The sequence below is a fragment of the Eublepharis macularius genome, chromosome 3 (genome assembly GCF_028583425.1).
Source record: "Eublepharis macularius isolate TG4126 chromosome 3, MPM_Emac_v1.0, whole genome shotgun sequence".
In the NCBI taxonomy this organism is placed as follows: domain Eukaryota; kingdom Metazoa; phylum Chordata; class Lepidosauria; order Squamata; family Eublepharidae; genus Eublepharis; species Eublepharis macularius.
The window spans coordinates 183,814,692-183,825,694 of record NC_072792.1 but is presented as its reverse complement, the minus strand read 5'-3'; the positions used below and the strand labels follow the sequence as shown (position 1 = coordinate 183,825,694).

Genomic DNA, 11,003 nt, shown 5'->3' with positions numbered 1-11,003 from the left:
TGTAGGGATAGTCCTTGACTGATAACTTAGTGTATTTGAACTGTTAGATGTCAATAGTGCACTGTAACCTTTCTTGAGTGGTTAACTGGAATGGGTTATTAGAGCTGAAATGCTTGTCGGTGGGTGAATGGTAGATGGGCAACTCTGAAGCAGTACTTAGAGAGTGAATGGAATTCAAAGCATATTTCCTCAGACGGAAGCCTTAGAGCCAGGCTACAAGTGACGCCTGACACAGGTTGGATACTTGTCAGTTTCCCTCAAGTTTTGATGGGGAATGTAGGCATCCTGGTCTTGCAGCTGTAATGGAGAGCCAAGCTGTAAAACCAGGATGCCTACATTTCCCATCAAAACTTGAGGGAAGCTGACAAGTGTCCAACCTGTGTCAGGCGTCACTTGTAGCTTGGCTCTTATTTGATTCAGTGGTGCTTCCTTCTAGGTAAAGGTTTTCAGAAGAATTGCAGCCTTCATCTGCTATGGCCAAAGTAAGTCTGCTGCTGTAGTGAAACTTCCTAGACAGATCCTTGCAGAAGTACTGGACAAAGCTAGTAACAGTACTTCTGCCTCCAGTGTTGTGTGTTTTCATGTAGTGCATCTCAATAGCTATACTACCAGAATTTCATTTCTGAGACAAAATGGAAGTCTTGAATTACTCCAGAAGATTGCTGGTTGTCTCACATGAGGGGATTGCTGAGGAGCTGGCCCTCTTCCTCTATCTGGGGTGGGGCACAGCTTGTCCTCTATGCTCCTCGCTAAAGGACTAGCATGACTTATCTACAACAGTTCATTAGCAGATGTCTTGGGGGGGGGGGACAATGGCCTTGCAGCACCCTGAGCACTAAAAGGCTTTTATATCTGATGTCACATTTTGCAGGATGACATCTGCTTGCATAGTTGGATGGAGAAGGTCCCTCTTTGGTTGATGGTGTTTCTGGGGCCAGAAATCTTTAACCTTTCTCCTAGAGAAATGGGTGTAGGCAAGTTGTCCACAGGCTAGAGAGCACCCACCTACCAATAATGCTCCTGCTTTCCCTCTCCTTCAGGAACTGATTATCAGCAACTTGAAGAAGCTCCATGTGGATGATTCGATCACTGTGCAGGGAAGGGTGGCACCAGGAGCTAAGAGGTTTGTATTGGTGGGTGAAAACTGGGCATATCTGTGTCCTGGGCAGGTTTTAGAAATGGGCTGGGTTCTGTCTTCCATATTAGGAAGTTTCCCATATTAGTCGCGTAAAACATCTGAAATGCACTGGAACCAAAAATGGTCTATGGGGCATGGCCAGGGACTTCTTCCAGTCATCTAAGGCAGAAACCACACTTCCTTCCCTTCCCTTCCTTCCCTTCCTTCCTTCCTCTGCCCCTGCTTTAGCCCCCAGTAAGATTGCCATCTTTCCACCAGGTTTCCCAGTGCTTTAACTCCAAGCTCATCTGTGGTCTCTTCCTCCTGACTATTCCAGAAGACAGGAGCCCAGCAGGCTGGCTTACTTACAATACCAACCACATTCCCACCCACCTCTAAGGCTGTGTCTGAACACTAAATGCTTATTGTTGCCTTGTGCAACTACACTTCTGAAGTGAAGGGGGCACAGACTACCAATAGACAAAAAAACAGAGCATTAGCTTGAATTGTTATATTAACCCAGAAGCCTAAACGTGCTGTCTTTGTATCCTTTCCTCTTAGATTTGCCATCAACCTGGGCAAAGATTACTTGACCTCCTTGATTCACTTTAACCCTCGCTTTACTGAAGGGTTGATTGTGTATAACTCCAGGAAGGATGGAGGGTGGGGTGAGGAGATGCGGGATTATCACTTCCCCTTCAAGCAAGGAGAAGTCACCAGGGTGAGTGGAAAATGGAAAGGACTTGAGGGAAAAGCCGTGATGGCTGGCTCCAAAAATGGGGGGGGGGGTGTCCTTGGGCATGGCACATTCAGTGAGTGCTAGAGTTACATGCCATAGATTGGGAAACTGCTGGAGATTTGGAGGAGGGAGAGGTTTGTAGGGTATAATGTCATAGAGTCCACCTTCAGAGCAGCCATCTTCTCGGGGTGAATTGGCACACAGCACTTCTAAACTAAGTTTAAAATAGATACAAGGACGTACTTCTTCACCCAAAGGATGATTAACACATGGAATTCACTGCCTCAGGAGGTGGTGGCAGCTTCAAGCAAGAGGGGACTGGGTAAACATATGGAGCAGAGGTCCATCAGTGGCTCTTAGCCACAAGGTACAGATGGAACTCTCTGTCTAGGGCAGTGATGCTCTGTATTCTTGGTGTTTGGGGGGGGGGCAATCAGTGGGAGGGCTTCTAGCGTTCCTTCCCCACTGGCAGACCTCCTGAGGACACCTGGTTTTTGGCCACTGTGTGACACAAAGTCCAACGAATGGCTGGGCCATTGGCCTGATCCAAGATGGCTACTCTTATGTTCTTATGTAAAAATGCATATAAAACTAACCTGTATAATACTCTCAAGCAATTCCCACAGCATTTCAGGGGGGGAAATGCACTGGTCAGGTCCCTCAAGGCTTACATGAGAGCTTTGAACTGTTATCTATCTCTCACAGGAGTGGGGGGAAGCATAGATGAAAGGAGCAGTATAATGGGGGGGAAATTCTTTTCCCGCTGCACCTTTGTTTTGTTTTATTCCTTCGTTCTGTCTTTGGTGTGGCCCTCTTCTCCTGCAGCTCTCTTTCAGTCAGCAGTTGCCCTGCTTGTAACCATTCCCAATCATGTGTGGGCCTGATCTGGATTGGGACCACGGCACATGGGAGGAAGGGGCATGTAGGCAAGGGCAAGAAATGCCCCCCCCATGGTGGCTGTTTGGGGTCTGGAAAAGTGGGGGGAGGGCCGGGTAAAAGGCACTTTACTCCTTGCACAAATGCCCCACTCTGAATCAGAATTTCTTGCGTTTGGGGATTGAGTTCCCCACAGCTGACGTGTGACAGAGGGCCAAGCTAGAAGTGACGATTCGAATGGCAAGTGAACAGACTCACGTGTATTCCTACCTGTTCACTTGCACTCCACTTGTGCTCTACTCAATCACGTGGAGCGCAAGTGAACAGGGAGGAATACACGTGAGTCTGTTCACTTGCCATTCGAGTGTAAATTCGTCACTTCTAGCTTGGCCCTGATGGAATGAAAGTCAGGCTGGGGAACTGAGGCAGAAAATGTGAAAACCTGTGATGTGAACCATGTCCCTCATTCCCTCAGAAATCACATTGCCAGCTCTTGGTAGAGGTGGAAAGGGTCATCAAGTCACAGCTGACTCATGGCGACCCCTGCTGGGGTTTTCAAGGCAAGAGACTAATGGAGGTGGTTTGCCATTGCCTGCCTCTTCATAGCAGCCCTGGACTTCCTTGATGATCTCCCATCCAAGTACTAACCTGGGCCAACCCTGCTTAGTTTCCAAGATTTGACAAGGTCAGGCTAGCCTAGGTCACCCAGGTTAGGCTCTGGTTGTAAAATGCTGGTAGAATATGGCCTTCTCCCACAGAGTCCTGGGAAAGATACGCCACCATAGCTTCCCACTTAGGGGATATGAGACCCCTCTCCATAAAGACCCCAGGCATATGGATGCTCCCAAGGTAGGACTGTGTGTGGCCTGGTCACTGCCTTCCATAAACTGCACTGCCAGTGAGGCCGAGTCCTCCCCATCTGGAGGGTATGTATCTCTTTTCCCCAAGAAAACTGCAATCAGCTAATGCCTTGATCTCTCCTCCTCAGATCACTTTCACCATAAAAGCCGACGAAGTGAAAGTGAATACCCTGACGGCAAGGTGTTTGATTTCAAAAGCCCGCTAAAGCTGAACCACATCGACTACATCAAAGTGGATGATGACTTCGAGGTCCATTCTATCGACATTGAATGAGTTCAGTTGTGCCACCCTGCGCCTCTGTTCGGGCTACAGATGAGTCAGCAAATAAACCCCTATTTGCTTCTTGACATCTTTGTGAACTTGTCCTCTTTCTAGACCTGGTTCTTCTTTCTATAATCCTTGGGCATGCTGTTAACATTTAAACGGGTTGAAGCAAAGAAGGGAAAGTTCCCTGCAGGAAACAACAACACTCAACGTGCAAAGCCTCTCTTATTAATAAATACTTGATTTACAAAGTGCAAGTGCCTCTTACTTCTTTAAGCAATGTTACAAATTCATTCATGCACAGAATTCCTCAACACACAAATATCTACAGTCGGTGCAGTACACAAATAAACTGCTAGGTTTGATGGAAACTCAGTCCAGCTATAGTCCTTTAAATAGAGCATGGTTTCCAGTCCTGAAAAACACCAGGCTAACAAAACACTCTATACCTGACAATAGCCCTGCAGAGAAGATTAGCATATCAAGCCCCAATCCATATGCAAAAGAACCTCCTCAGGATACAGTGAAGCCTCCCGCCATTAGCATTCCACACCCTGGGAAACTCTTACAGGATGACTCAGCCCAACCCCAACCCTCCTGAGTAGATATAAATGACCTGCCAACATCTTTTCCACACTGTGACACTGAGAGATCTCTGTCTTTTGGTGCTACACCTCTGAAGATGCCAACCACAGCTGCTGGCGAAACGTCAGGAACTACAATGCCAAGACCACGGCTATACAGCCCGGAAAATCCACAACAACCACAGTTATGTCTTAATCATTTGGTTCCCTTTGTAGTCCTCACTACATGCAAGAATCTATTGGCTATCGAATCCTGACATGTAAGTATACCAATCTTCATGGAAGATCCTTTTATATCCCCTTCCCATGTCTTTCTTTGGGTATGCAATTAGTACCAAAGAATCCAATGTCATTCAGTTTATTTTCTCTGCCGGCATCCAATCTGGATCAAAAACCCCTACCCACATCAATCTACCCTTAACTGGCACTTCTAAGCTTTTCTGTCTCAAGCTGTAATCCCAGGAATCCTCTAACATCCATCAATCTCCTTCTCTTTTTCTAACTTTCCCCATCAACCTGGTAACCTAAACTCCACCAATAACCTTTAAACTTTCTAGTTCACAACCAATCCCGAGTAAGACTGTCAGACATGCTCAGTAGATGTCTGCCATGACTTGTTGTAGGCTGAAATGGCTACCTGAATGGGGGGCTATGGTTCAACTGCATTGCTTGTATTGGGGGGAGAGGAACGTAGTGTAAAGCTCAACTAGTCAGTGCTCTCTGCTGATGCCGTATCATTTATGTTATGCCTTTCTGCTGTGTCTGAGAAGAGCTGGCCTTGAAGAACTCTTCTCACAAACAGGTCTGACACTGCTCTTCCCGCCTGAAAGCTCTGCACCAAAACTAACGGTCCCCAGCTTGGGAAAAGGAAGAGGGGAGAGAGAGGAAGTATAAGAACTGATGCTTTGTCATGTATCAGCATTCCTGTCAATGCCTTGTTAGAGTCATGAAACTGTGACCCAGTAATAAAGACCTTTTACTCATACTGCCTGGTCTGATGCAGTGACGTGTCCGGAGGGTCACCCATCAGAACCTGACATTTTGACAGGAATCACTGATCCCCTCGGACCCTGAGTATCTGAGAGTTCCTACTACTTGTGCTATGGCAGCAGAAGGAGAGGACACCAGAGCTTCTGGGAACACTAAGGAACCACTCAAAGACCCCGTGGAGGAGCGTGGGCTAAGTGCAGCGGCACTCCTGGGAACACTAAGGAACCACTCAAAGACCCCACAGAAAAGCATGGGCTCGGTGCAGCGGCACCAATTCGGGCCGGGGTGATACCTAAGAGAGGAACTGACTACAGATGGTTGTTGTGGGTTTTCCGGGCTGTATTGCCATGGTCTTGGCATTGTAGTTCCTGACGTTTCGCCAGCAGCTGTGGCTGGCATCTTCAGAGGTGTAACACCAAAAGATAGAGATCTCTCAGTGTCACAGTGTGGAAAAGATGTGGCAGGTCATTTGTATCTACTCAGGAGGGGTGGGGTTGAGCTGAGTCATCCTGTAAGAGTTTCCCAGGGTGTGGAATGCTAATGGCGGGAGGCTTCACTGTATCCTGAGGAGGTTCTTTTGCATATGGATTGGTGCTTGATGTGCTAATCTTCTCTGCAGGGCTATTGTCGGGTGTGGAGTGTTTTGTTAGCCTGGTGTTTTTCAGAACTGGAAACCATGCTCTGTTCATTCTTAAGGTTTCTTCTTTCCTGTTGAAGTTTTCCTTATGCTTGTGAATTTCAATGGCTTCTCTGTGCAGTCTGACAAAGTAGTTGGAAGTGTTGTCCAGTATTTTGGTGTCCTGGAATAAGATACTGTGCCCTGTTTGAGTTAGGCTATGTTCAGCCACTGCTGATTTTTCAGGTTGTCCAAGTCTGCAGTGTCTTTCATGTTCTTTTATTCTTGTCTGGATGCTACGCTTTGTGGTCCCGATGTAAACTTGTCCACAGCTGCAGGGTATACGGTATACTCCTGCAGAGGTGAGGGGGTCTCTACTGTCTTTTGCTGATCGTAGCATCTGTTGTATTTTTCGGGTGGGTCTGAATACCGCTTGGAGGTTATGCTTTTTCATAAGCCTTCCCATCTGATCAGTAATTCCTTTGATATATGGCAAAAACACTTTTCCTGCAGGAGACTGTTTTTCCTTGGTTGTTTTTCCTTGGTTCCCACACCCTGGGAAACTCTTACAGGATGACTCAGCTCAGTCCCACACCTCCTGAGTAGATATAAATGACCTGCCACATCTTTTCCACACTGTGACACTGAGAGATCTCTGTCTTTTGGTGCTACACCTCTGAAGATGCCAGCCACAGCTGCTGGCGAAACGTCAGAAACTACAATGCCAAGACCACGGCAATACAGCCCGGAAAACCCACAACAACCATCGTTCTCCGGCCGTGAAAGCCTTCGACAACTGACTACAGACATTGGCTGGTGATGACGGTCCAAGGATGGATCCCATAAATGGCTTCGGCCAGAAAGGGAATGGAATTAAGGGATCACCAAAAGGGTCAATTGTTCAAGCTGAGCCTCAGAAAAGGGGAGCCAGTCCCCGAGAAGGATGGGGATGGAGACGGAGAAGAGGAACCCAAGGAAATACTGAACATGAGCACCAATGAAAAGTATAAGAATTGATGCTTTGCCATTTATCACTATTCCTGTCAATGCCTTGTTAGGGTAATGAAACTGATCCAGTAATAAAGAGCTTTAACTCCTACAGGCTTGTCTGATGCAGTGAAGTATCTGGAGGGTCACCTGTTAGAACCTGACACACAGAGTAGAGCTACAGGGCACATCCTCACCATGGACAGACTAGACATGGGCAGGTAGGAACAAACATGATGATAAACACATGCATAGACTTCTGTATTTTGTCTTGTCTAATTCAGCTCTCAGTGACACATCAGTGTAGGTTTGGCAGGCAGGTGGTGTCACTGTATTCCATATAAGGATCGTGTCCTCCTAGCATGGTGACCCATCCAGGACACTTCTGGCTTTGAGGGTCCATGCATTATGTTGGGACTGAGAGGCCAGACTGGGATTCTCTTAGTGTACTGCCCACCCCAGTGCCCATCAATCACCCTGCCTGAGCTGACGGAGGTGGTCTCGCAGGTGGTGATGAAGCTCCCTAGTCTGGTTCTTCTAGGGGACTGGGAGCTTGACATGATGGCTCCCATCTCTCTTGGGTCTGAGCCAAGACAGCCCCTTGGTTTACTGATGGGCTGTGAGCAATGAAAAGATAAGAGAGATGGCAAGAGTGACAGCAGAGGAAGACTCAGAACAAATCTGAGAAGACTTGAGCAAAAGCTCATTTTGAAGCTTACTCTGTGGTGATGATGGTGGCAAAGAAACCACACTTCACCACCACCACACACAAGGTAGGTGAGAGGAGCTGTTCCGAATGCTAGAGGCCTTTTGAAATCTAGCCTGCTGGAGGAGGTGGGCTGCTTGGAGGCCTGCTGTGACCATTTTGTTCGGCACTTTGCAGATAAAATGTTTTGCATCCCTTCCAACTTGAACTCTACATTAGAAGTGAGAAAGTCAGATAATTCTAGGATGCCAACCAGCCCCAATCAGGCCATAGCAGCGATGGGAATACCCAGTCAACCAGTGCACCCCTCTCCAGCCCTAATCAGGCTACAGCAGCAGCGGGAAAGCCAGGCCCGCCAGCACACCCCTCCCCAGCCCCTATCAGACCTTGGTGGTGGCGGGAATAGTCGGCCTGTCTGGCAGTTCTTTCCAGCCCCGTTTGGTGTGTGGTGGAGGCAGGAATGCCTGACCTGCCTGTGCAACCTTTCTCAGCCCTGATGATCAGGAACGTTGGTAGGGCAGCTCGATGGGCCCTAGAGTGCTCCTGTGTGCTGAACCTAGGGTTGCCATCCCCCCGCTTGGGCCGGGGGATCCCCCAATCCCCCCTCCCCCCATGCCCACTTACCTGGCCAGCAGGGGGTGCGCTCCCTGGAATGCCCCCTCCCGGAGTGGCACGGTGCACCCCTGGGTGTGGGGTGCACTCCCGTGCCACGAGAGCAGGTGGTGGCGGTGGCAGAGAGAAAGCAGGCAGCGGTTGCAAGAGCACACTGCTCTCACTGCTGCCACTGTGGCTGTCGCGGCCCGCTCTCTCACCATGGCCACTCCTGTGCAGCCAGCGCCAGCAGCGACAAGGGCTGCAGTGGTGGCGGTGGCGCCACAGCCACGCCCCTTGTCTCTGCCGGCGCCGGCTGCACAGGGGCGGCCGCAGCAAGAGAGCAGGCCGTGGCCACTGCAGCTCGCTCTCTCGCCGCAGCTGCCACTGCCCCTGTGCTGCCCATGCCAGCAGGGACAAGGGGCACGGCAGCAGCGTGGTGGTGAGAGAGAGAGAAAGCTGCACGCTCTCTCTGCCCTCCCTGGCACGTGTGACGTTGTCATGTGGGCACCTTTGACCCTGCGTGATGACATCACTCCCAGAAGTGACATCATCACACACACTGGGAGCACAACAGCAGGAGTGGTGATGGGGATAGGATCCAGCGTCCCAGTCTCCCGCTGGGAGACTTGAGGGATCTGGCACCCCTAGCTGCACCAGCCCAATTTCCACTTGTGTGAGGCTGAATCAGGCCACTGCAGAGCTTAGGAGCACTGCTGGGGTAGTGCGATGGCCCCTGGAATGCTTCTGCACTCTGCACTAGCCTGATTTCTGCCCACTTGAGGCTGAATCGGGCTGGTGCTGAGTGCAGGAAACCTGCTAGGGCAGCACAACAGGCCCTGAAGTGGCTCCTGCACACCACCCTGGCCCAATTTTTACCCATTTGAGGCAGACCAGGGCTGGTGCAATTTCCACCAGTTAGAGGCTGAAATCGTTAGAGGAGCACAGGAATGCTGCTGTGGTGGTGCATGCCCTCACAAGACCCTGCTAGAGCCCGTTGTATTGTTAAACACAACGGGCTTTGTTGCTCGTCCAAAACTAAAGCCTGGACTCTAAAAGTGGCCCACCAGCTTCAGCGTGATGATGGGAGTTGGGAAGCAGCGGTGAGGGGAACTGAAACATCAGAAAGCCCCTGATGCTATTTGGAATGGAAGCTAAAGTTATGTGAGGGTGGGAGTAACTCATGAGCAAATAAATCATTCCGTTTTGCACAGTTTGCAGAAAATCAAAGGAGTGGGAGCTTTCCTGACCTCTTCGGGCAAGCCACTCCATAAGGTGGATATTTGATCTCCACTACTGAAATGATTCCTGCTGGAGTGGGGTAGAGTTTGCCTTATATGGAGTCAGGCTTATTTTCCAAATGGAACTTCCCAACTAGAGATGGGCACGATCAGCATTACGATTTGAAAAAAAAAAAAACGATAATGGCGTTCGCGCCATCGGGACCCGGCTAATCGGTGCTGTCCACGGCAACCAATCCAGCAGTCGGAGGTTTGCTTGTTCGGGGCTTGATCAGATTGATCGGTTTCTGTTCGGGATTGCAGACACTCAGGCGCCAGGAATCAATTCCCCTGGCAACGGAGAAGAGAGGGGAGGGAGGGGGAAGGGGGTGTTCTGAAGCCATTTGGGAGAAGGGAGGGGAGGGAGGGGGAAGAAGAGAGGGGAGGGAGGGGGAAGGGGGTGTTCTGTAGCCATTTGGGAGAAGGGAGGGGAGAGAGGGGGAAGGGGGTGTTCTGTAGCCATTTGGGAGAAGAGAGGGGAGGGAGGGGGAAGGGGGTGTTCTGTAGCCATTTGGGAGAAGAGAGGGGAGGGAGGGGGAAGGGGGTGTTCTGTAGCCATGGGCACTCCAAATGTTTTTTGCTTTTTAAAAAAATGGGGCTTTGTAGGAGGAATGGCTGTTTTTCTGTCTGTCACTCTCTGTTTTTAACCTGCTTTTAAAACACTGTATTTTGTGGGAAAACCTCATTCACGGGTCTGTGTGTGTGTTTAAAAGGGAGTGTGTAAAAGCTGGATCCAGATGCTTTTAAATGGATCCTCATGGATTCATATGATTTTTATATTGAAACAAAACAAAACAAAAAGGCTGTCATATTATAGATCATGTCCTAGTCTACAAGACAGCAACAAAACAATCATGCATCCACTAATCCGTGGCGCTGCCACGGCACAAAAACATGCTAAAAAAGCATGGATCCGCATGGATCCTCTTAATTTTTAAGTGGGGCCACCCAAAATCCACCATACAAAACCAGATCATGTCCATATCTACAAATGGGACCAAAAAAATCATTCATCCACTGATGTGTGGCAGCACCACGGTGCAAAAACATGGTTCAAAAGCATGGATCCTCATGGATCCTCATGATTTTTAAATGGGGCCACCCAAAGTCCACCATACAAAACCAGATCATGTCCATATCCACAAATGGGACCAAAAAAATCATTCATTCACAGTGCCCCACAATCTCCCCGCCTGAGCTGATGGAGGTGGTCTCGCAGGTGGTGAGAAGCTTCCTAGTCTGGTTCTTCTAGGGGACTGGGAGCTTGACATGATGGCTCCCATCTCTCTCGGGTTAGAGCCAAGACAGCCCCTTGGTTTACTGACGGGCTGTGAGGAATGAAAAGGCAAGGGAGATGGCTAGAGTGACAGCAGAGGAAGACTCAGAACGAAT

The 11,003-nt window shown here is 49.3% G+C and overlaps 1 protein-coding gene across 1 annotated transcript; it reads left to right on the top strand.

Annotated features, from left to right (window-relative positions):
- Positions 1-473: 473 nt before the first annotated feature.
- LOC129326349 (galectin-1-like) lies at positions 474-3,866 on the top strand. Its single transcript, XM_054974503.1, has 4 exons — positions 474-482; positions 1,041-1,123; positions 1,679-1,785; positions 3,721-3,866. Exons 1-4 carry the CDS (start codon positions 474-476, stop codon positions 3,864-3,866), a joined length of 345 nt encoding a protein of 114 aa, XP_054830478.1.
- The last annotated feature ends 7,137 nt before the right edge of the window (positions 3,867-11,003 follow it).

What these genes read in the sequence shown, in the direction of transcription:
- LOC129326349 (XM_054974503.1), top strand. An exon ending in GTGGCACCAGGAGCTAAGAG is followed by an intron (nt 1,124 to 1,678) that starts GTTTGTATTGGT and finishes CTTTCCTCTTAG; the next exon opens with ATTTGCCATCAACCTGGGCA. An exon ending in CAGGAAGGATGGAGGGTGGG is followed by an intron (nt 1,786 to 3,720) that starts GTGAGGAGATGC and finishes TCTCCTCCTCAG; the next exon opens with ATCACTTTCACCATAAAAGC.